This window comes from Macaca thibetana, chromosome 14 (genome assembly GCF_024542745.1).
Source record: "Macaca thibetana thibetana isolate TM-01 chromosome 14, ASM2454274v1, whole genome shotgun sequence".
Taxonomy (NCBI): domain Eukaryota; kingdom Metazoa; phylum Chordata; class Mammalia; order Primates; family Cercopithecidae; genus Macaca; species Macaca thibetana.
This window is the reverse complement of record NC_065591.1, coordinates 46,879,478-46,905,997: the sequence shown is the minus strand read 5'-3', so window position 1 is coordinate 46,905,997 and position 26,520 is coordinate 46,879,478. Positions and strand designations below refer to the sequence as shown.

Sequence of the window (26,520 nt, the reverse complement as noted above, 5' to 3'; positions counted from 1 at the left end):
CAAGAAATTATTAACTGTGGCCAGGCTTGATGGCCTGTAATCCCAGCACTTTGGGAGGCCAAGGCGGGTGGATCACCTGAGGTCAGGAGTTCAAGACCAGCCTGGCCAACATGGCGAAACCCTGTCTCTACTAAAAATACAAAAACCAGCCGAGCATGGTGGCACATGCTTATAATCCCAGCTACTCAGGAGGCTGAGGCAGGAGAACTGCTTGAACCCAGGATGAAGAGATTGCAGTGAGCCAAGATCGTGTCACTGCACTCCAGCCTGGGCAACAGAGCGAGACTCTATCTCAAAAAAAAAAAAAAAAAAAGAAATTACGAACTTCAATAAGTAATCCTGTAGGCTTGACTACTAAAAGTTCTAACAGGGCTTAACTCACCAGTCACAGATTGCAGGTTTCTTTTGAGACGGAGTTTCACTCGTTGCCCAGGCTGGAGTGCAATGGTATGATCTCGGCTCACTGCAATCTCTGCCTCCTAGGTTCAAGTGATTTTCCTGCCTCAGCCTCCCAAGTAGATGGGATTACAGGCATGTACCACCATGCCCAGCTAATTTTGTATTTTTAGTAGAAACGGGGTATCACCATATTGACCAGGCTGGTCATGAACTCCTGACCTCAGGTGATGCCCTTGCCTTGGTCTCCCAAAGTGCTGGAAGTACAGGTGTGAGCCACTGCGCCCGACTCTGCAGGTTTTCTTTTTTCTCTTTTTTTTTTTTTTTGAGGAGGAGTCTTGCTCTGTCACCCAGGCTGGAGTGCAGTAGCACGAGCTCAGCACTGTAACCTCCACCTCCCAGGTTCAAGCAATTCTTCTGCCTCAGCCACCTGAGTAGCTGGGATTACAGGCACGTGCCATCACACCTGGCTAATTTTTTACATTTTTGGTAGAGATGGGGTTTCACCATGTTGGCTAGGCTGGTTTTGAACTCCTGACCTCAAGTGATCTGCCTGCCTCGTCCTCTCAAAGTGCTGGGATTACAGGCATGAGCCACTATGCCTGGCCCCTGCAGGTTTCTTTTAATGGGATGAGTTAATAAAGATGACTTGGTGCACTCAATACTTCTGCTATTGCTCTTAATTTATGTTTTCATTTTGATGTTATTTTCATTCCGAAAGAGCTTTTGGGTTTATTTGGGTGTCTTATTTATAGCAGAAAAGTTAAAAAATAATGCCAGCTTTTTCTTTTTTTTTTTTTGAGACGGAGTCTCACTCTGTCGCCCAGGCTCAAGTACAGTGGTGCAATCTTGGCTTACTGCAAGCTCTGCCTCGTGGGTTCACGCCATTCTCCTGCCTCAGCCTCCAGAGTAGCTGGGATTACAGGTGCTCGGCACCATGCCCAGCTAAATTTTTTTTGTATTTTTAGTAGAGATGGGGTTTCACCATGTTAGTCAGGATGGTCTCGATCTCCTGACCTCGTGATCTGCCCGCCTTGGCCTCCCAAAGTGCTGGCATTACAGGCGTGAGCCACCGTGCCTGGCCAGATTTTTCTTAAAAAAAAAAAAAAAGTATAATAGCTATAAAATCTAAAATCAAATCCTATTATCATGCAGTACTCTCCCCAGAGATCTCATGGAAAATACTCCACATGTCTCTAAATAGGATGGCACAGTGGGCAGACTGTAAATAACAGCATAGAAATTCCTAAAAATCAGTTTACCTTTATGGAAGGTCTTTCTCCAAAGTACTAGGAGACTTGAGGATATCTCCTATTTTAGGATTCATGGGCAAAAGTACCCAAAGATCTACCAGACTATCAGGCAGAAAGTATGATGGTTAAGAAAACAACCCTGGCTGGGCATGATGGTTCACACCTGTAATCCCAGCACTTTGGAAGGACAGATGGGCATAGGTTTGAGCCCAGGAGTTTCAGACCAGCCTGGGCAGCATGGCAAAACCCCATCTCCACACACACAAACACACACACACAAAGAAAGAAAATAACCCTGCTACACTATGGATTAGCTATGCGACACCAGGACAGTCACTGAATTCGGCCTTACTTTATGTGGTTATAAGGATTAATTATGTGACACAGGGCTTACATATAGTAATCCCCTCTAAAACATAGTTATTAATTTTATGCTAACTATACCCATAAGGAAAATGCAAAGAAAACTATGAGTTACTATTTTCATTTATAAGGCACAAAAAAATCCAAAAGTTTAGCAGAAGTTGTGGGAAAATAAGTATTCTTACATATTATGGGTATGGCAATAAACTGGTATAATTAATAAAAGATAATTGACAATTTTCTATCAAAAATTTAAAACGTTAACTCCTTTAATCCATCGATTCATTTATAGAAATCATCCTACAAATTTATCAGTACATGCGTAAAAGAATACAATATTAAGGATATTCACAAGACTAGGAACAACAAAATGTTCATCAGTAACAACAATGAGACAATATAATACAGTGGTTTATAGCAGAGATTGAAAAAGCTTTAATATATCACCATGTAATCAATCAGTGAAGCATATATTATCACCAGGGATTTTATTAAAATGCAGATTTTGGCCAGGCATGGTGGCTTAGCCCTGGAATCTGAGCACTTTGGGAAGCCAAGGCAGGTGGATTGCCTGAGCTCAGGAGTTCGAGAGCCCCCTAGCCAACATGGTGAAACCCTGTCTCTAATACAAAAATTAGCCGGGCGTGGTGGCACGTGCTTGTAGTCCCAACTACTCGGGAGGCTGAGGCAGGAGAATCTCTTGAACCCGGGAGGTGGAGGTTACAGTGAGTGGAGATCATGCCACTGCACTCCAGCCTGGGACAGAGTGGGACTCCATCTCAATTAAAAAAAAAAAAAAAAAAAATGCAGATTTTGTTTCAGTAGGTCTGGGAAGGGGCCTGGATTATGCATTGCTAGCAAGAACTCAGGTGGTACCAATGCTGCTAGTTTGAAAGCCACACTTTGAGTAGTAAGGCTCTATAATACAGGCTCTGATAAACAGATTACTTTGTCTTTAAGTTCTTGCTTCATCATTTATTTATTTATTTATTTATTTATTTTTTTTGAGACGGAGTCTCGCTCTGTAGCCCAGGCTGGAGTGCAGCGGCCGGATCTCAGCTCACTGCAAGCTCCGCCTCCCGGGTTCACGCCATTCTCCGGCCTCAGCCTCCCGAGTAGCTGGGACTACAGGCGCTGCCACCTCGCCCGGCTATTTTTTGTATTTCTTAGTAGAGACGGGGTTTCACCGTGTTAGCCAGGATGGTCTCGATCTCCTGACCTCGTGATCCGCCCATCTCGGCCTCCCAAAGTGCTGGGATTACAGGCTTGAGCCACCGCGCCTGGCCAGCTTCATCATTTATTAACAGTGTGATTTGGAGCAACTTGGGTAACCTCCCTATGCCTTTGTTTCTTCATTTGTAAAACGGCAGTAATAACAGTACCTAAACAAAGGGTTGTTATAAAAATGAGTCAAGTGGGCCAGGTATGGTGGCTCATGCCTGTAATCCCAGCACTTTGGGAGGCCAAGGTGAGTCTGGATCACCTGAGGTCAGGAGTTCCAGACCAGCCTAGCCAACACAGTGAAATCCCATCTCTACTAAAAGTACAAAAGTTAACCGGGCATGGTGGCACATACCTGTAATCCCAGCTACTTGGGAGGCTGAGGTGGGAGAATCGCTTGAACCCAGGAGGCAGAGGTTGTGGTGAGTCAAGATCACACCACTAGCCGGGCACAGTGGCTCACGCTTGTAATCCCAGCACTTTGGGAGGCTGAGGCAGGTAGATTCCCTGAGGTCAGGAGCTCAAGACCAGCCTGGCCAACATGGTGGAACCCCGTCTCTACTAAAAATACAAAAATTAGCCAGGTGTGGTAATGGGCACCTGTAATCCCAGGGTAAGGCAAGAGAATCACTCGAACCCAGGAGGCTGAGGTTGCAGTGAGCTGAGATCGTGCCACTGCAATCCAGCGTAGGCAACAGGGAGAGACTTCGTCTCAAAAAAAAAAAAAAAAGATTGCACCACTGCACTCCAGCCTGGGTAACAGAGCGAAACTCCATCTCAAGAAAAAACAAAAAGAGTCAAATGTTTAGACAAGTGTCTGTTACCTAATAAGCATTCTGTAAAGGTTAGTTACTGCTGCTACCACCACTTTTGTTGCCACTATTATGAGTGCTATCACTGTTGCAGTCATAATAGTGGCTTATGCATATTGTACTTTGTATCAAAATATTGATGTTTAAAAAGAAAAACAGAATTTTTTTTTTTGATACAGGGTCTCACTGTATTGCCCAGGCCAGAGTGCAGCAGCACAATCACAGTTCACTGCAGCCTCAACCTCCCAGGCTCGAGTAATCCTCAGCCACCCAAGTTGCTGGGACTACCAGTGTGCACCACCACACCTGGCTAATTTTTAATTTTTGTAGGCCGGGTGCAGTGGCTCACACCTGTAATCCCAGCACTTTGGGAGGCTGAGGCAGGCAGATCACCTGAGGTCAAGAGTTCAAGACCAGCCTGCCCAACATAGCGAAACCCCCTCTCTACTAAAAATGCAAAAATTAGCTGGGTATAGTGGCACGTGCCTGTAATCCCAGTTACTCAGGAGGCTGAGGTAGAAGCATCGCTTGAACCCGGGATATGGAGGTTGCAGTGAGCTGAGATCATGCTACTGCACTCCAGCCTGGAAGACAGAGTGAGACTCCATCTCCAAAAAAAAAAAAAAAAAATTTATAGAAATGGGGATCTCGCTGTGTTGCCCAGGCTGGTCTCAAACTCCTGGGCTCAAGTGATTCTCCTGCTATGGCCTCCCAAAGTGCTGGGAGTATAGGTGTAAGCCACCGGGCCCAGCCCAAAAATGGCAAATTTTCCACCCAGACAATTCACAGACAAATAATGACAGTGAGATTCTTCTAACAGTTTAAAAACATGGCCAGAAGCAATGACTCAGGCCTGTAATCCCAGCACTTTGGGAGGCCAAGGCAGGAAGATAGTCTAAACCAGGGGTTCAAGACCAATCTAGACAACACAGGGAGACCTATCTCTACAAAAAAATTAAAAATTGGCCGGGCGCGGTGGCTCAAGCTTGTAATCCCAGCACTTTGGGAGGCCGAGACGGGCGGATCACGAAGTCACGAGATCGAGACCATCCTGGCTAACACTGTGAAACCCCGTCTCTACTAAAAAATACAAAAAACTAGCCGGGCGTGGTGGCGGGCGCCTGTAGTCCCAGCCACTTGGGAGGCTGAGGCAGGAGAATGGCGTAAACCCAGGAGGCGGAGCTTGCAGTGAGCCGAGATCCAGCCACTGCACTCCAGCCTGGGCGACTGAGCAAGACTCCATCTCAAAAAAAAAAAAAAAAAAAAAAAAAAAAAAAATTAAAAATTACCTAGGTGTAGTGGCACACCCCTGTGGTCCCAGCTACTCAGGAAGCTGAGGTGGAAGATCTCTTAAGCCCAGGAGATAGAGACTACAGTGAGCCATGATCACACCAGTGCACTCCAACCTGGGCAACAGAGAGAAACCTGGTCTCAAAAACAAAAACGAAAAACCATGATTTTCTACAAATAATTACAAATAAATAAAACTTAGTACTGTTAGGGATGTAAAAAATCGGTTGATGTGCATGTTATTAGCAGCATAAATTAGCTCTGCCTTTCCAAAGAGCGATCTGGCACTATGTCATAAGTGCTATAAAAACCATTCATGCCCTCTGACTCACTAGTACTATTTTTTAAAATTATGTACAACCAGGCTGGGTGCAGTGGGGCATGCTTGTACTCCCAGCACTTTGGGAGGCTGAGGCAAGAGGATTGCTTGAGCCCAGAAATTCAAGACCAGCCTGGGAAACATGGCAAAACCCTGTCTCTACAAAAAATACAAGAATTAGTGGGGATGGTGGCTGGCGCCTATAGGCCCAGCTATTTGGAAGGCTGAGGTGGGAGGATGGCTTGAGCTGGGGAGGCGGAAGGTGCAGTAAGCTGAGATTGCACCACTGCATTCCAGCCTGTGCGACAGAACATGACCCTGTCTAAATAAAAAAATAAATAAATAAATAAAATAAAATAAAATAATGTATGACCAAATAAAAATGCAAAGGAAAAAATAAGCAACTTGAAATGTTTATAGAAGCATTTATTTAGGGACAAAAGACTGAATACAACTCAAATTCTAATTAAGAGGTAATAGCAGGCCGGGTGCGGTGGCTCAAGCCTGTAATCCCAGCACTTTGGGAGGCCGAGACGGGCGGATCACGAGGTCAGGAGATCAAGACCATCCTGGCTAACGCGGTGAAACCCCGTCTCTACTAAAAAATACAAAAAACTAGCCGGGCGAGGTGGCAGGTGCCTGTAGTCCCAGCTACTCGGGAGGCTGAGGCAGGAGAATGGCATAAACCCGGGAGGCGGAGCTTGCAGTGAGCTGAGATCCGGTCACTGCACTCCAGCCTGGGCGACAGAGCAAGACTCCGTCTCAAAAAAAAGAGGTAATAGCAGGCCAGGAACGGTGGCTCACACTTGTAATCCCAGCACTTTGGGAGGCCAGGGCAGGTGGATCACTTGAGGTCAGGAGTTCGAGATCAGCCTGGCCAACGTGGCAAAACGCCATCTCTGCTAAAAATACAAAAATTATCTGGGCGTCGTGGCGCATGCCTGTAGTCCCAGCTACTCCGGAGGCTGAGGCAGGAGAATCGCTTGAACCCAGGAGGTAGAGGCTGTGGTGAGCCAAGATCGTACCACTACACTCCAACCTGGGTGACAGAGCAAGACTCCACCTCAAAAAAAAAAAAAAAGGGGGTAATAGTGTATTATAGTGTATTCAAATGGAGGGTGAAAAAAATAAAACTATAGTATGCCAAAAGTTGGCATATTTAATTCTGAGCAGCCACCTTTTAAGATATTCTAACTCCATGGATATAATTTATTTGCTCAAGTAGAACCCACCTCCAAGACAAAGTGAGTCTTAAATGGAAAGGGAAGAATTTAGATGGCAAAACAATCCAATATATACAGAAAAGAAAAACTAATGCCAGCCACCAAATAAATATATAGAGGGACAGCTATTCTATTCAGGGCTACATCTCTCAAATGACAAAAGACATGCTGTTATCATGATACTGGGCTCTGGAGGGAGGCAGGCAGGTCTTTTGAACCTCTCTGGAAAGGAATTTAAGCCTTTCTGCAAACAATTTATGCAGAGACTAGTGAAAAGGACTGATGAAAAAATAAACCCTAAACTAGTATAACATATCAACTCAGAAACTATGATCCTAAAAGAAAGTAATTATATAAGAAAAGGCAATCTTTTTTTTTAAAAAAAGCTAATTTTAGGAAGAGCTGAAATTATTATATTAAATAAGAGTTTAATTAAAATGGCATGATTCAGAAAATACAAAAGAATTTGTGACTAAGTCATATGAATGTCAAGTTGAGGTTTCCCTTGGATGAGGATAAGCCCATTGTTCAAATCACTTTTTCTAAGCCTAACTACTAATTAAGAGGCAACATCACTTATGAAAGCTTTCAGCTATTTTTTTTTGTCAACTTACTAAATATATTTTAAGCCAAAATAAGGTTTTCCCACATGACAAAATGAAGGCATTTTTTGGTGTGTAAAACATAACCTGCCTAGAAGTGTGGCACTATGATAGATGTCTTTATAAGCACTATGTTTACATACCTTTGCTGAAATTGCTAATGTGCAGGCAACACCCAGCTCTCCACCTCCAACCACAGTAACTTTATTGACTGTTTTATTCTCATGATTTGCCCAGCTCTTTGAATTTATACCTGAAACACCTAGAAAGAAAAGTGAATTATCCTGAGAATTCAAAAATATCAACAATTTTTTTAGGATCTTTTAAAAAAATATATAGCAGGCTTCATAGCTTAGAGAGAAAATATGGTGCTACTCCATAATGGGCAAAAAATACTACTGAACAAATGAATGCAAGGAAGACAGACGTCTCCTATTAAATATTCGACTAAATAGAAATTATCCTTCTAAAGAGAACGTATCTTTGTAAACACTTTTAAAATATATAAGACTCTAAAAAAGTAGGATTTCCATAATTCTGAAAAATATTCCAACTCATTACTCTGGTCTACAATAAAAAAATATGTCTAACACCTTACCAAAATGTTTCAAACATAGGTATCTGCTTTCATCCTTAATGAGAATCAAGAAGAAGCATAGATATTCTGGTCCAATATACTGAATAAGCCAACAAGCTACATATACATATCATGAAAAAAGGTTTGGGATCATTAACATATGTCAAGTGGTTTTGAACAATACAAGAATTGTTTTATCTGCTTAACACTAATTCTTTACACTTTTAGAAACCTGGCCAGGCATGGTGGCTCATGCCTGTAATCCCTGAACTTTGGGAAGCCAAGGCGGGAGGATCACCTGAGGTCCGGAGTTCAAGACCAGCCTGACCAACATGGCAAAACCTCATCCTTATCAAAAATACAAAAATTGGCTGGGCATGCCTGTAGTCCCAGCAACATGGGAGGCTGAAGCAGGAGAATCGCTTGAACCCAGGAGGCAAAGGTTGCAGTGAGCCCAGATGGTACCACTGCACTTCAGCCTGGGCGACACAGCGAGACTCCATCTCAAAAAAATAAACAAACAAATAAAAAATATTTATTGGAATTACATGGTAATATCCTATGATAGAGGCAAAGGAATTTCTTTCTTTTTTTTTTTTTTTAGATGGAGTCTTGCTCTGTTGCCCAGGCTGGAGGGCAGTTGTTCAATCTCAGTCCACTGTAACCTCTGCCTCCCGGGTTCAAGTGATTCTCCCACCTCAGTCTCCCAAGTAGCTGGGATTACAGGCACCCGCCACCACGCCCAGCTAATTTTTTTATTTTTAGTAGAGATGGGGTTTCACCATGTTGGCCAAGCTGGTCTCGAACTCCTGACCTCAGGTGATCTGCCTGCCTCAGCCTCCCAAAGTCCTGGGATTGCAGGGGTGAGCCACCGTGCTTGGCCTGAGGCACAGGAATTTCTTATTTCAAAAACAGATGTACATATGCACACAAATTTATTTATAAAAATCAAGTGGCAGAAAGTAAATTATTTTTGTGAGAAACTGGTAACTCATAACTCTCAAGACAGTCTGCCTGACAAATATACAAACCTTCAGTGATTTTTGCAATATAGGCTAGCAAGTCTACCTGCCGTGCCTCATCAGATGATGGTAGAGAATACAGCGGAAGTTCCTCTTGAAACTTGGCAATCATTTCTTTAATTAATCCAACAATGACAGATTTAGGCTGTAGAATACACAAAAAACAGAAAAGTTACACAAAAATTTTGCTGAACAATACTACCTTTGTTGAGGCAGGAGTATCACTTGAGCCCAGGAGTCTGAGTTATGATTGCAGTCTGAGTTATGCAGTGAGTTATGGTTGCACCACTACACTCCAGCTTGGGCAACAGAGTGAGACTTCATCTCAAAACAAAACAAACAAAAAAACTTTTAACCTATACAGTCTTTTAGAGTTAGTCAAAAAGAAGTATTCAATCATGTTCTCATATTTTGAAAACCATCATACAAATTATATGATACTTTTAACTGTTGCAATGCTTTTCACTGAAAAATTATTGAATACTTTTAACTGAAAAATAAAGGAAGAAGAAATGCTAATTCAACATTTCCCAAAAGTAGAATAATAGCATGAATGTGCTTAATAGCCTAATACCTAGGTTTGGAAACTCTTTTTTTTTTTTTTTTTTTTAACTTTCATTTTGAAATAATTTCAGACTGACAGAAAAGTTGCAAAAATAGTACATATACTCTTCACCCAGATTACTCAAATGTTAACATTTTATCACATTTGCTTGTTTAGTCTTTCTCTAGTTTTTCTGACCTGAACAAGTAAACTGCAAACATGATGTCCTTTTACCCCTAAGTACTTTAATGTATATTTCCTAAAAGAGAAAAACATTCTCCTTTTAACTATTATCAAATCAGAAAATTAACACTGATAAAATACTATCTAATTTGGTACTATATTCTTTTAATGTAATTGGTTAAGCAACCTTGATGAAATTCACTAACCTGTCTGAGCTTCAGTGTCATCAGTAATACAATGTGAATAATAAATCCCAAATGGTTGTTATGAGTAATAAATGAGTCAATGAATGCTAACTATAAGCCGTGAGTGTAAAACAGATGTTTATTATTATTCTTAGCAATATTTAGTAGTATGCTCATTTTTAAAGTGCTTAATTTCTCAGAGTGTGGGTTTCACTATTTATAAAGTAAGGAGATGAGGCTATTAGGGCCAAGAATTCAAATACCTTTGGGGACCAAGCAGACAACATTAAATGTGTGAAGCTGGCAAGTATAAGAAAATCTGGAGAGACAGTTATTGTGGCAAATTGGAAAGAGCATGCCGATAGGCATTCAAATTTACATTAAGAACAAAACAAAACAAGGTAAAACAAAACGAACTGTGCTGTTCAAACAAATTCTATAGGCCTAACGTGGCCCTCTGAATCTCTTGGAGAAACTGCAATCCCCGGCCTAGATGACCTCTAGATTCCTTCTAGCTCCAAAGTTCTATATAATTATGCTACATAATTATGCTGCAGTACTTTTTTTTTTTTTAAGGAAAGAACATATTTGAACCACATAAATAAAAAGGTAGTACATAAGAAAAACTAATGTAACAATTTATGTAACTACCTAACATATGAGCATGCTCTTATATCTAAAACAAAAAATAAAAAGGTAACATTGGTACTACAAATACATATTTGACAAGTGTGCATTAAAGAATTCTCTAATATAGGGTGAGATGTCACTATATGTGTAGTAGAAAGGTTAAAATTAAAAACAAAAACAAGGCTGGGTGCTGTGGCTCACGCCTGTAATCCGAGCACTTTGGGAGGCCGAGGCGGGCGGATCACAAGGTCAGGAGATCAAGACCATCCTGGCTAACATAGTGAAACCTCATCTCTACTAAAAATACAAAAAAAAAAAAAAAAAATTAGCTGGGCATGGCGGCAGGCACCTATAGTCCCAGCTACTCAGGAGGCTGAGGCAGGAGAATGGCGTGAACCTGGGAGGAGGAGCTTGCAGTGAGCAGAGATCGCACCACTGTACTCCAGCCTGGGCGACAGAGTGAGACTCCATCTCAAAAAAAAAAAAAAAAAAAAAAGAATTCTCTGATATAAACCTATTTAAAATGTGGAGAATACTTTTTCAAGATACAGAAAACAATTGTTATGATAGGCATACCCACAATTCTTATAAAAACATGCTTGCAAGGATAAATCCACCTGAGCACTCATTTCTCAGATATACTAACGCTATAAAATTGTTAAGCACTGAATATTGCCACCTACTTTTGCAGTGTTTGAGTTTCAACACTGATTGGTATGAATTCTGAATTACACAATTAATTACTGTTATTTTTCAGTCTTTCTGCCATGTTGCATATAGAAGGCATGTATTTAATATGAATACTTAAAACAGCAACATTATTTGTAGCAAAGTCACTTCCCTGTGTTCATTTTTCCTTTAAAGGCACTGTATTTAGAAAATAGTTATTACAACAAACAGTGCTTTGGAAGATCTGAAACTCCAAATCAATGTGCTCTATCAACCATAAGTAGATCTAAGAAGCCCTGACTGAAAAGAACAGAAATGTAAAAAGCTGATACATTTAAAGATTATAAAATTGGTTTATTGTAAAAGCAATTCAAGAACACCCAGTTAAAATCTTATCCCAATGCTACCCAATACAACCAAGAAGCAGTTAAGTACTTTTACATTAGGAACGAGGACATAAAACAAGAGACCACATCAAGGCTGTGATTCAAACTCAAAAAGGGAAAGGACTCTTTCGTCTCCTTCAGGTCAGTACAGAGGGCATCATAAGATCAAAGCACTGTGCCAGGTATCACAGTACGCTGCAGTACTTTTAAATAGGGCAATTTAAATAATGTAATATCTTTTTAAGACTAATTTTAAGGTGGGACATTGTGGCTCGCACCTGTAATCCCATCACTTTGGGAGGTTGAGGTGGGAGGATACCTTGATCCCAGGAGTTCAATACCACCCTGGAATAATAGGGAGATCCTGTCTGCACAAAAATTAAAAAATTAGTGGGGCATGGTAGACCATGCTTGTAGTCCCAGCTACTCAGAAGGCTGAGGTGGGAAACTCACTTGAGCCCAGGAATTTCACGGTGCAGTGAGCTCTGATTGTGCTACTGCACTCCAGTGTGGGTGAAGACAGCATTACCCTGTCTGAAAAAAAGAGACTAGTTTTAGCTTATAATAAAGAGGCTCAGAACAGTAAAATAAAACCAGAACTGTCTAAACTAAACTTAAGCACAACCTTCACTAGATTATAAGACTATCCTCGAGGATTTACTAAACAAACAAAATTATGAAAAGAGATCCCAATGAAAACCAGAGAGAAGAAACAGGATACATGAATTCCTGCAACATGGTACAGATGTCACAAATACTACTCGAGGATAGTTTTGTTTTGTTTTGTTTAAAGTAACAATGGATGGAGGAGAGAAACAGACAATTCCAAAAGGAAGAAATGTATGACGGATAAGTAAATGAAAATGATTTCAATTTCTCAAATAACCAAATAACTGAAAATTAAGAGTAAGATCCATTTTTGTCCTTCCAATTGACAAATTTTTATTATGCCCCATTCATCACATTTAACTGGCAATCTTATTTGAATCATCAGGTAATGCAAATAACATAAATATTCATAAAGTAAAATGTCAGCTCCTACTACTGATAATCCGAAGTATGTCCTTTGTTTTTCTATTTCTTTTTTCTTCTTTTTAAATGTTTTCTATATAAAAATATAGAAAAACATAAAACAAAGTAAAATGCATCTACAATTATACACCTTTTTATAAGCTGTCTATAAAATAAGAAGTGATAATCCTAAGGCAGTCTTTACTCCAACCTCAATTGACTCCAACATACCCAGCCCTACTAGCTTTCTGGGTACATATAAACATATTATAAATAATCCTTTTATAAAATTTTTAAATTACTTACAAAAATGAGAGAATACATCATCTAAACCAATGTATAGAAGATAAGCAAAGGTTTGTTTTAAGGATAATACCTTCTATTAGAGAAAAGGTACTGTAAAATAGGTACCCTCCTACACGGATTTCTACTGATTATAGAAATGTATCATTCTGTGCACCCTTTTGGAGGCCAATTTGGTAATATATAAGAAAATCTTGAAAATATTTAAAATCTTTGATCCAATAATTCTACTCCAAGAGATTTATCATTAGGAAATTATCAAATGTATATTGGATATATACAAACATTCACATTTAAAAATGTTCATCATGGCCGGGCGCGGTGGCTCAAGCCTGTAATCCCAGCACTTTGGGAGGCCGAGACGGGCGGATCACGAGGTCAGAAGATCGAGACCATCCTGGCTAACACGGTGAAACCCCGTCTCTACTAAAAAATACAAAAAACTAGCCGGGCGAGGTGGCGGGCACCTGTAGTCCCAGCTACTCGGGAGGCTGAGGCAGGAGAATGGCGTAAACCCGGGAGGCGGAGCTTGCAGTGAGCTGAGATCCGGCCACTGCACTCCAGCCCGGGCGACAGAGCCAGACTCCGTCTCTCAAAAAAAAAAAAAAAAAAAAAAAAATACAAAAAACTAGCCGGGCGAGGTGGCGGGCGCCTGTAGTCCCAGCTACTCGGGAGGCTGAGGCAGGAGAATGGCGTAAACCCAGGAGGCGGAGCTTGCAGTGAGCTGAGATCCGGCCACTGCACTCCAGCCTGGGCCACAGAACAAGACTCCGTCTCAAAAAAAAAAAAAGGCCGGGCGCGGTGGCTCAACCCTGTAATCCCAGCACTTTGGGAGGCCGAGGCGGGTGGATCACGAGGTCAGGAGATCGAGACCATCCTGGCTAACATGGTGAAACCCCGTCTCTGCTAAAAATACAAAAAAAACTAGCCGGGCGTGGTGGCGGGCACCTGTAGTCCCAGCTACTCGGAGGCTGAGGCAGGAGAATGGCGTAACCCCGGGAGGCGGAGCTTGCAGTGAGCCGAGATCGCGCCACTGCACTCCAGCCTGGGTGACACAGCGAGACTCCGTCTCAAAAAAAAAAAAAAGTTCATCATTAAATGTCTTACAATAGGGCAATTTGTAGATACAATATGTAACATCCTTACGCTGGATCATCAGGCAACTATTAAAAACCATGTATTTTGAAAATAGTTTTACATGGAGAAATGCTCAATATAATGGTCAATGAAAAATGAAGGGCCGGGCGCGGTGGCTCAAGCCTGTAATCCCAGCACTTTGGGAGGCCGAGACGGGCGGATCACGAGGTCAGGAGATCAAGACCATCCTGGCTAACACGGTGAAACCCCGTCTCTACTAAAAAAAAAAATACAAAAAACTAGCCAGGCGAGGTGGCGGGCGCCTGTAGTCCCAGCTACTTGGGAGGCTGAGGCAGGAGAATAGCGTGAACCCAGGAGGCGGAGCTTGCAGTGACCTGAGATCCGGCCACTGCAGTCCAGCCTGGGCGACAGAGCAAGACTCCGTCTCAAAAAAAAAAAAAAAAAAAAAGAAAAATGAAGAATACAAAATTATATAACATGAGGACATAAAACAAATACTACAGTTATATAGATCAATGTGGATGACTTTTTAAAACTTAATGTTGGTTAAAACAAAGCATGTCACAAAAGGTTACATACTGTATGATTCAACTTATATGAAAGTCAAAAACAGGCAAAACTACAAATAAATATATATTACACAAAAATCTGTAATAGGAAGGGACTTGGAAATAATGCCCCAATTACTTGCTAGTAGCTCTTCCCGTACTTTCTCAAGTGGGAAACGACTATAAAAAGACAGGGAGCAAACAAGAGTTGGCTCCAAAGCCTGGAGGGAGCAGCTTTGTACAGGCGGTTGTCATCAGGGTTCTGGGACTTGGGCAAGCCTAGACAGCTCAATTTCAAATTAATTCCAAAGACCACATGAAGAATATCATTGAAAAAAAAATGCAGTATTATACCTATTTGTATTGGCAGAATCAATTATAAGTCTTAAAAAGAAAAAAAAAGCTTTCTGTAGAAAATCCAAATTGATCTTACATGGCTCCAGTTTTGGAGATAAGGCAAATATATTCTGCCTTGAGCATCCACATGTTTTCCGACTAAGATTTCCATATTTGCAGTTGGCTTCAAGAAGCAAATAGGCGGAGCAAAAGGGTGAGAATCCAAAATCCAGAAACGAATTGGTATGTTATATGTATTACCTATTTGAGACAAAAGAAACATATCTTCAAACAATAATAAAACACACACATTATACTTATGATATAGCTAGGTGGCATTTTAAGAAATGAGTAGGCTGGGTATGGTGGCTGAAGCCTGTAATCCCAGCACTTTGGGAGGCTGAGGTGAGCAGATCTCATGAGCCCAGGAGTTTGAGACCAGCCTAGGCAACATGGAGAAACTCCATCTCTACAAAAAATTTTAAAATTAGCTGGGTGTGGTGGCACACACCTACAGTCCCAGTTACTGGGGAGGCTGAGATGGGCGGATGACTTGAGCCCGGGAGGTCAAGTTTGCATTAAGCCATGATTGTGCCACTGCACTCTAGCCTGGGTGATGGAGTGACACCCTGTCTCAAAAAAAAAAAAAAAGAAAAGAAATAAGTAGTCTAGTCAGGTTTACATATAAAGGATTAATGTTAATCGAGGCCTATTCCTCCCATTTCATCCACATTCACATTGGAAATATGTTCCTTTTAGAGCACTGGTACAACACTTGAGTAAGTTTAATTACAGATCACAAGGTCAGGAGATGGACACCATTCTGGCTAACACGGTGAAACCCCATCTCTACTAAATACACAAAAATTAGCCGGGTGTGGTGGCAGGCGCCTGTAGTCCCAGCTACTCGGGAGGCTGAGGCAGGAGAATGGCATGAACCTGGGAGGCGGAGCTTGCAGTGAGCTGAGATTGCGCCACTGCACTCCAGCCTAGGTGACAATGGGAGACTCCGTCTCAAACAAAACAAAACAAAACAAAACAACGCCCAAATCATCCACCCTGCCTCTCAAAAAAAAAAAAAAAAAAAAAAATCAAATTTTCAAAAATGTTTACTAATATAGCCAAAGTGGCAGCCCAAATCCTGATAAGAGTTGCTTCCTACATTAATCACTACACATTAAAGAAAAGGAAAGAAATGTCTATTGAAGGCCAGGCGTGATGGCTCACGTCTGTCATCCCAGCACTTCGAGGTGGATGGATCACTTGAGGTCAGGAGTTCGAGACCAGCCTGACCAACATGATGAAACCCCGTCTCTACTAAAAATTCAAAATGTTAACCGGGCATGGTGGCAAGCACTTGTAATCCCAGATACTTGGAAGGCTGAGGCACGAGAATCGCCTGAACCCAGGAGGCGGAGGCTGCAGTGAACCAAGATTGCGCCATTGTACTCCAGCCAGGGTGACAGCCCAAGACTCTGTCTCAAAAACCAAAACAAAAAATGTCTATTGAAAGTATTCCCCTGGTTGATCAAGGATCTGCCTCCACCAATACCCCTCCCCAGCAGTATTCATGCATTTTAACAGCCCATGACTAGCAAAGCAATTGGTGACTCAGATTCCTGTGTCTAAATGGTAAGATTTCACTACTAGTTCACTAGTCTCTTCTTCCTTCCCTCTTTCCCATCAGCAAATACCTTGACTTCTACCCTGCACATCTAGCTTTTAGTAATTCAGCACTGAAGAGTCCAAACTCCTGACACAAAGTCCTCAGATTTAAAGGAATTATATCATGAGAAGGTAACTTAAGTTGGATGTAAACAAAGTTTAGATAGGTGTGATCTTAAGACAATACATTGCTAGGCCAAAATGTGCGGACAGCTTGAGTCCAGGACTTTAAGACCAGCCTGCGCAACAAAGCAAGACCCTGGTGTGGTAGTGCATATCTGTAGTCCTAGCTACTCAGGAGGCTGAGGCAGGAAGAATGCTTAAGCCCAGAAATTTGAGGTTACAGATAGCTATGATCACGCCACTGCACTCTAGCCTAGGAAACAGAGCAACACCCTCTCTCTTAAAAGAAAAAGAAGATTATATACATCTCTAAAAAATGAGTGTTTGAAGAAAAAGTATCATTATGTCTTTTTTTTTTTTTTTTTTTTGAGACAGTCTCACTCTATCGCCCAGGCTGGAGTGCAGTGGCACAGTCTCGGCTCACTGCAACCTCCGCCTCCTGGGTTCAAGCAATTCTCTGCCTCAGCCTCCCAAGTAGCTGAGATTACAGGCACCCGCCATCACACCCAGCTAATATTTTGTATTTTTAGTAGAGATGGGGTTTCACCATCTTGGCCAGGCTAGTCTTGAACTCCTGATCTTGTAATCCGCCCACCTCAGCCTCCCAAAGTGCTGGGATTACAGGCGTGAGCCACCGCGCCCAGCCAATTATGTCTTAACACAATGTTGGCTGTATAAGAAATAATACCAAAAATTTCTAGAGATAAATATAAGGTAATATTAACAGAAGTTTCATGTAGATGGGAGGTTAGATACAGGCTTTACTTCATCCCTTCCCAAATGTTTAAATTTTTTTTAGCATAAGCATGTATAATCATTGCACTAATAAAACTAATTAACTAAAAGAGAGTAATAGAGGCAGACAAGGCCGGGCACAGTGGCTTACACCTGTAATCCCAGTACTTTGGGAGGCAGAGGTGGGCAGATCACCAGAGGCTGGGAGTTCAAGACCAGCCTGACCAACATGGAGAAACCCCGTCTCTACTAAAAATACAAAATTAGCTGGGCATGGTGGTGCATACCTGTAATCCCAGCTACTCAGGAGACTGAGGCAGGAGAATAGCTTGAACCCAGGAGGTTGCAGTGAGCCGAGATCACGTCATTGCACTCCAGCCTAGGCAACAAGAGTGAAACTCCATTTCCAAAAAAAAAAAAAAACCAAAAAACATAAAGGCAGACAAATAATAATGGCCACATTTACTGAGCATTTACTATATGCCAGGCACTATGCCAAGAGTTTTACTTACTGTAATTCGTTTAAGCCTTACAATTCTGAGGTGGGCTCTAGTATTGGCCCATTTTACAGATGAGAAAGATAATATACATTCTGACCTTCTGATCAGCAGGAAATAACTAGCGTGCATTCACATTGAGTTGATACAATTCCAAAGCAAACGAAAAGTATAATGCAGAAAAAAAAAGGTGGGGGGTGCACCTGAGGAAGACCCCAGCATAAGAATCAATGACATAACTCAATGACTGCAGGACAGGCATAGTGCCAGTGAGCAGGATTTTATGGTATTCAGATAACCTTTCTTCCCTCATGTTACCTCCCTACTCTGTATTAGAAACTGAAATGCTACTAAGCAGTAGTTCATTTAAATTCACAAGCTCCTCTGTTAATATGCAACTACCCTTGAAAACACTGGGGTGGGTTAAGAGTTGACCTTTATCTCTCAGAATGAATCACCTTCATCAGTTTCCTTCCTTCTTCCTCTCCCTTCCTCCTTTCCCTAATACCCTTCCCTTTCCTTTCTTTTCAACATCTAACCAAGATAAATTCAGAATACAACTTAAGAGGAACAGGTCTGAGTAAAATTCTCTACGCAGCCAGGAAACAGTCTGAAAGCTTGGCAGGGAAAAGCAAGGAAAGAAAAGAAAAATCAACTCTATGCCTGTTCTGCCTACCTCACTCTGCAATCTCTGCATGGATCCCATGGCTAGCTGCATTCATCTCCATCCATTCTCCTATGCATAAAAACAAAATGAATTCCTACGTATTTCCTGAGTGCCTATTATTGCAAAAGGAGGTATCATGGTGGGACATACACAGACACAGAACAAAACATGAGTGCATCTCTAGCAACAAGTCATCACTGGGGGTGGGGAGTGGGGAATTAAGGGGGTTTGTGATAATCCAGGAGCTCACAAAGAAGCACCTACTTTGAAAGAATTCCCCCCAAATGCAGCTTCCTAGGGTCTTTTGGGCAATGTATTCTCATTGTACAATGCTGAACTCTTTTTAGGAGAGCGAAGTTATGCTGCTGTCTCCCTATTTGGTTTCCAAATCTTTCTCAGCCCCCCTTTCAGTGTATCTTTAATGCCCCAGTAAGCCACTTATTCCTAAGCCCTTCAGTCAATAATCAAACTAACTCAACTATTCAACAAATACCAAAAATTTCCTTTAAGCACATAACTGTATATTAGTGATTATAGATGTTATTCTTCCTGGGATTATTTGCATTTCAAAAGAACGTGAACTTTTTTTTTTTTTTTGAGACTGAGTCTCACTCCGTCACCCAGGCTAGAGTGCAGTGGCATGATCTCGGCTCACTGCAACCTCTGCCTCCCGAGTTCAAGAGATTCCCCTGCCTCAGCCTTCTGAGTAGTTGGGATTACAGGCCGTGCCATTAGGCCTAATTTTTGTATTTTTAGTAGAGACGGGATTTCACCATGTTGGCCAGGCTGGTCTCGAAATCCTGACCTCAAGTGATCTGCCCACCTAGGCCTCCCAAAGTGCTGGGATTACAGGCATGAGCCACCACACCCAGCAAGAACAGTGAATTTCTAATAGTGAAACTTCAGGCACCACTTCAGAGAAATATTTGGAAACAAAGATTCACTGGTGTTCTTAAAATCATACTATATATAAGCAATCTCTTGTGATTCTTATCTGAAAGGTTAGTCCTTGTTGAACACAGGAGAAGTAGGTCTGGAAACATGGGAAGAGTTAAGTATAAGAAAAGTCAGTGATTTGTTTTCCTTTATTTTTGGGCAAACACTTAGCTATTTTAAACTGCTAGGTCACTCTAAAATGTGTTCCTTTCTTTGAGCTTTCATGACCTCTTGTGTTGTAAAATTTTCCTATTGGAGTCTGAGTTTCAGGCTAACACTAGCTGTGTGATCTTAGGTAAATCAGACCAGGCTAAGATTCAGTTTCACCTATGGAATGGAGATAATGTTATATCACATAGAGAGGAAAGGAGGGGAACAAAATATAGATGTAGAAGAAAAAAGTAACTCTCCCCAAGGGCAGGCCTATGTCTGTCTTGCTTTCCTTCATACCCTGGAGCCTACCAGAGCAGTGGGCACACAGTTGACAATAAGTATTTGTTGAATTGAACTGAACTTGTTGACATTAATATAGGCTTTCCTTGACTGGAACAGATCCAGTAAGGTTCTGTATAGGTCATATATCTGTAACAATACTTTAAGAATGTTATGGCATAAACAAATGTAAGTTATTAAATGAACTGGTCTTTTAGAAAACTCACGTTTTTTCAACTTCCACACTTACCCTGATACATCACAGGAATTGTGCCAGTAAAATTCAGCAGGTCTTTCTGGGAACTATCTTTAAAAACTAGAAGAAAAAAAAAAGCCCCAAAATGTGCAATCAGAAAGAGAAAGAACTGTAGTAAAGTATGTAAGTGTGCACGTGTGTGCTCATGAATACACACACAAATACACACACAATCTCTAAACTAGGAATCGGTAAATCTGTCAACAAGAGGAAATGATTAGATGTTGTTTACTTAGAAAGCAGTAACGGTAGCTGAAAGAATACAGGCCTTTGATACTGAAATCCCAAGTTCTAGGGCCACCTTCCCCACTTAGAGGAATGTGACTTTTGGTGACTTTAATCGTCTTTGATCTTCAGTTTCATCATTTATAAAATAAAGATAATAAGACTGCCTTACCAAGTTGTCATAACGATCGTATGACAGAATGTGAAAACTTTTAAGAAGTACTATAATATTTGGGGCCATTATTAAATAATTGTCACATGTCAGTTGCAAAGTGGTTCTACTCCTCTCACCTCGGGGTCAACACCTACCTCCACTACGCCCCCTGTCAGCAGGAAGAAGCCAGAGTGATCAACGGCCTTTTCCCATTTTCATTAGCCAACACCTTAAGATTAAGGTGTTTTAAAAACCCAAAGGGAGGATTGAAATTGCCTTTGCAAAATGATGACTGAGACAGCGAAAGAGATCTAACCTAACCAACTCCATCTTCCTTCTAAACTTTAAGCTGTCCTTGTTCTTTCCTGGGCATAGGCTGAACTCACTTTGGAAAGAACTTAATTTATAATTTATAGTTTAAAACAAAGACAATAACAGCCCTTTTGCAAAACAAACTTCCTTCTTGCCTGGGGACTAGACTGCCCTTGTAGGACTAACAAATTAGCCACAAAATTAAAAATTATGGTTTATGGCCGGGCATGGTGGCTCACACCTGTAACCCCAGCACTTTGGGAGGCCAAGGCAGGTGGATTACTTGAGGTCAGAAGTTCAAGACCAGCTTGGGCAACATGATGAAACCCCATCTCTACAAAAATACAAAAATTAGCCGGGTGTGGTGGGTCCGAGCTGCTTGGGAGGCTGAGGCAGGAGAATAACTTGAAGCCAGGAGGCAGAGGTTGCAGTGAGCCAAGATTGCGCCACTGCACTCCAGACTGGGCAACACAGTGAGACTCTGTCTCAGAAAAATAAATAAAGTAAAATAAAATAAAAATTATGGTTTAGTAATCATGCACTTGGAGGCTTACAAGATTCTGGTCCTCCCTAAACTGCTCCTAAGATCAGCGCTTATTTTGCAGGCCGTACACTTGACAGATCAGCTGGCACCACCCAGATTGATAAACTGGCTCATCTGATCTTGTGACCCCAACCTAGGAAGTGACTTAGAGCAAGAGGACAACTTCAACTTCCCATGATTTCATCTTCTACCTAACCAATCAGCACTCCTGGCTCACTGGCTTCCCCCACCCACCAAGCTGTCATTAAAAACTGATCTCAGAATGCTCAGGGAGACTGATTTGAGTAACAGTAAAATTCCAGGTCTGGCACAGTGGCTCATGCCTGTAATCCTAGCACTTTGGGAGGCCGAAGTGGGTGGATCACTTGAGGTCAGGAGTTCAAGACCAGCGTGGCCAACATGGTGAAACCTCGTCTCTACTAAAAATACAAAAATTAGCAGGGCATGATGGCATGCACCTGTAGTTCCAGCTACTGGAGAGGCTGACGCATGAGAACTGCTTGAACCCAGGAGGGGGAGGCTGCAGTGAGCTGAGATCATGCCACTGCACTTCAGCCTGGGCAACAGACAGTGACTACGTCTCAAACAAACCAACCAACCAACCTCCAGTCTCCCGCAAAAAACAAACGGACAAAAAATTATCACATGTAACAAAATCATTTATAGTCACTTTTAGAATCAGAAGAAAAACTGCCAGCATTGCTTTCTAAAGCAACCTGTTAGATCAATAATTACTTTCCTTGGTTTCTCTAATTCCATTATTCTCAACCTTTTTTCAACATTCATATCTCTGAAATTTCAACTTTCCCATCAATAACTGGGACACACTGATAGAGAATCAATGCCCTAATCTCAGGATTGAGTACAGAAAACACTATCTCTGGTCTCAAACAATCAAACTATCTTGGAGTGCAGTCCTTTTAGTACTTCAGTAGCTGTATTATTTGAGCAGACGAAGAACAAATTTTAAATAGATTTCATAACCTATTAGAAAGCAGCAAGAGGAAACCAGGCTGTGTTAGTCTATTCACGTTCCGGTAACAAAATACCATTGACTGGGTGGCTTATAAACAGCAAAATTTATTTGTCACAGTCTAGAGGCTGGAAAGTTTGAGGCCAAGGTGCTAGCAGATTTGGTGTCTGGTGAGGGCCTGCTTCCTGGTATATATGCAGCTGTCTTTTTGTTGTGTCCTAACATGGTGGGAAGGGCGAGGTGGACGAAGCAAGGAGTCTCTCTCAGGGCTTTTTTTTTGTTTAATGGAGTCTCGCTGTGTTGCCCAGGCAGGCTGGAGTGCAGTGGCACAATCTCAGCTTACTGCAACCTCCACCTCCCAGGTTCAAGCAATTCTCCTGCGTCAGCCTCCCTAGTAGTTGGGATTACAGGCACCCACCACCATGCGCGGCTAATTTTCTTGTATTTTTAGTAGAGATAGGGTTTCACTATGTTGGCCAGTCTGGTCTCGAACTCCTGACCTCAATTGATACACCCACCTCGGCCTCCCAAAGTGCTGTGATTACAGGTGTGAGTCACTGCGCCCGGCCATGGGCTCTTTTAAGAAGACACCAGTCTCATTCATGAGGGCCCAAAGGCCCCCCTCCTAATACCATCACCTTGTGGGTTAGGATTTCAGCATATGAACTTGCAGGGACACAAACATTCAGACCATAGCACAGGCTGATACAGAAAACCCAAGGGCCAAGAGTATATGTCAGTATAAGTGTTTACCTTGAATTACATGAAGGAAAGGTAACAATGAATGAAGGGACCACTAGCAAAAACTAAATAGAAACAGGAGTGGAATAGGGTTTGTTACTCAAGGACATAGAACCACCTAGAAATAGGGTAGAGAAACTACTAGTATGAATATTCATTGTCTAAGCAAAATATTTAAAAAGCCAAAATAGAAGTGACTGTGATGCGTTACTGTCATTGTCTTCAATAAAAAATGTACATTGACAATATTAATCCTATAATTTGAGGGTTTAATGGCATTAGAGCTTTCTCTAGACAGGGAAATGAGAATCAGAAGTAATCGACACAAAAAAGCATCAAACTATATGGTGAAGAAAGACATTGTATAAGAGTAAGCAAAAATTCTAAATAGATTTGATAACCTGTTAGAAAGGGGAAAGAAGGCCAGGCGCAGTGGCTCACGCCTGTATTCGCAACACTTTGGGAGGCCGAGGCGGGCGGATCACTTGACGTCAGGAGTTGGAGACGAGCCTGGCCAACATGGTGAAACCCTGTCTCTACTAAAAATACAAAAAATTAGCTGGGCTTGGTGGTGCAAGCCTATAATCCCAGCTACTCAGGAGGCTGAGACAGGAGAACTGCTTGAACCCGGGAGGTGGAGGTTGTGAAAGAAATCAGGCACATTCCTCAGCCCCGGGCTCAACACAAACAGGCCCAGTACAAACACCATATATCTCTCAACTTCCTAAGCCCAGTACAAACACATCCCACCATATATCTCTCAATTTCCTGAGCCCAGTACAAACACCACCTGGAAAATCCCCAATAAGGACACAGCCGTTTGAGGTTTTACTGAAAGCGCGGGAACCAATAGAAAAACTACTGAATGTATAACTTAAAATGTAAACCAATTGTAATGCTGTAACCAAAAGAATTCCCTTGTTCCTCTGTAACTTTACGTATCCTATTTATATCGGGCTATAAAAAGCAAGCACTCGCATTGTTCGGGGCCCTCTTGTATGCTGTGGAATGGAGGGACCAAGTTCGAACTTGCAGTAAAAGATCCTTGCCGCTTGGCTTTGACTCTGGACTCTGGTGGTCTTCTTTGGGGAACAAACGGTCTGGGCATTACAGCTGCAGCAAGCCAAGATGGCGCCACTGTACTCCAGCCTGGGCAACAGGAGCAAAACTCCGTCTCAAAAAAAAAAAAAAAAATAGAGGAAAGAGACAACAGAGTACAAGACAGACATGAGTACAAACCCCAACTCCATCCCTTACTAGCTGTGTAATCTTGAGCAAGCTATTTAAACTCCTGGAGTCTCAGTTTATCTGCAAAATAAAGATAATAATACCACACAGCTTTGGTTGTAAAAAAAATATTTAAGATAATATAGACAGGCCAGGCGCAGTGACTCACACCTGCAATCCCAGCACTTTGGGAGGGTGAGGCAGGTGACTCACTTGAAGTCAGGAGTTCAAGACCAGTCTGGCCAACATGCTGAAACCCCTGTCTCTACTGAAAATACAAAAATTAACCAGGCATCACGGTGGGCACCTATAATCCCAGCTACTTGTGGGGAAAAGAAAGAGAGATCAGACTGGTACTGTGTCTATATAGAAAGAAGTAGACACAAGAGACTCCATTTTGTTCTGTATTTGAGATGCTGTTAATCTGTGACCTACCCCCAACATTGTCCTTGCAAGAGACATATGCTGTGGTGACTCAAGGTTTAACGGATTTGGGGCTGTGCAGGGTATGCTTTGTTGAACAAGTGCCTGAAGGCAGTATGCTTGTGAAAAGTCATCACCATTCTCTTAATCTCAAGTACCTAGGGACACGTACACTGCCAAAGGTCACAGGGACCTCTGCCTAGGAAAGCTAGGTATTGTCTAAGGTTTCTCCCCACGTGACAGTCTGAAATATGCCCTCGTGGCAAGGGAAAGACCTGATCGTCCCCCAGTCTGACACCCGTGAAGGGTCTGTGCTGAGGAGGACTAGTACAAGAGGAAAGAAGGCCTTTTGGCAGTTGAGATAGAGAAAAGCATCTGTCTCCTGCCCGTCCCTGGGTGGGGAACATCTCGGTGTAAAACCCGATTGTATGTTCTGTTTACTGAGAAAGGAGAAAACCACCTAAGGGCTGAAGGTGGCACGCGCTGGTGGCAATGCTGCTCTTTATGCACTAAAAAGGTTTATGGAGATGTTTGCATATGCATATCAAGGCACAGCACTTTTCCTTAAACTTATGTCACAGAGATCTTTATTCATATGTCTTACTGCTGACCTTCTCCCTACAATGATCCTATTATCCTGCCACTTCCCTTTTTCTAAGATGGTAAAGATAATGATCAATAAATACTGAGGGAACTCAGAGACGTGGTGCCGGCGTGGGTCCTCTGTATGCTGAGCGCCGGTCCCTGGGCCCACTTTTTCTTTCTCTATGTTTTGTCTCTGTGTCTCATTTCTTTTCTCAAGTCTCTCGTTCCACCTAATGAGAAATGCCCACAGGTGTGGAAGGGCAGGCCACCCCTTCACTACTCAGGAGGCTGAGATAGCAGAATCACTTGAACCCAGGAGGTGGAGGTTGCAGTGAGCCGAGATTACGCCACTGCACTCCAGCCTGGGTAACAGAGCAAGACTCTGTATCAAAAATAATAATAATAATAATGATGTAGATAAAACATTTGGAAGAATATCTGGCATTCAATAAACAGTAGCTATTATATCCCTCATTCCAGGCACTTACATAGCACCAAATAACTAGGTGCTAATCAAGAGACCAGTCACTGATGAATCAGAATCTAATAATTTCTTTTTTTTTGAGAGAGAGGGTCTCACTTGGTTGCCCATGCTGGAGTGCGGTGGACCAATCTCGGCTTACTGCAACCTCCGCCTCCCGGTTCAAGCAATTCTCCTGCCTCAGCCTCCTGAGAAGCTGGGATTACAGGTGCATGGCACCATACCGAGCTATTTTTTTGTATTTTTAGTAGAAACAGGGTTTCATCATGTTGGCCAGGCTGGTCTCAAACTCCTGGCCTCAAGTGATCCACCTGCCTCGGCCTTCCATAGTGCTGGGATTACAGGTGTGAGCCACCTTGCCCAGCCTAGAATCTAATAATTTCTTCCACATACACAATTATGTGCCACATATGTAAGCCTATGCTATTGTGCTAATCAATACTTCAATACGCCAGGTGCGGTGGCTCACACCTGTAACTCCAGCACTTTGGGAGGCCGAGGCATGCGGATCGTGATGAGGTCAGGAGATCAAGACCATCCTGGCTAACATGGTGAAACTCTATCTCTACTAAA

The 26,520-nt window shown here is 42.1% G+C and overlaps 1 protein-coding gene across 9 annotated transcripts in view; it reads right to left on the bottom strand.

Annotated features, from left to right (window-relative positions):
* The window catches only part of UEVLD (UEV and lactate/malate dehyrogenase domains), a 71,342-nt gene that overhangs the window by 31,637 nt on the left and 13,185 nt on the right, over nucleotides 1-26,520 (bottom strand). For 5 of the 9 annotated variants that reach the window (XM_050755408.1, XM_050755411.1, XM_050755416.1 and 2 more), the window contains 4 exons: nucleotides 20,277-20,342; nucleotides 15,069-15,232; nucleotides 9,088-9,223; nucleotides 7,623-7,741 (listed from right to left, as the gene is read on the bottom strand). In XM_050755408.1, the coding sequence (XP_050611365.1) occupies nucleotides 7,623-7,741; nucleotides 9,088-9,223; nucleotides 15,069-15,232; nucleotides 20,277-20,342 (485 nt within the window). Of the gene's footprint in view, nucleotides 1-7,622; nucleotides 7,742-9,087; nucleotides 9,224-12,128; nucleotides 12,210-15,068; nucleotides 15,233-18,667; nucleotides 18,728-20,276; nucleotides 20,343-26,520 lie in introns of all 9 variants that reach the window. The other 4 variants (XM_050755409.1, XM_050755414.1, XM_050755415.1 and 1 more) reach the window with 3 other exon arrangements.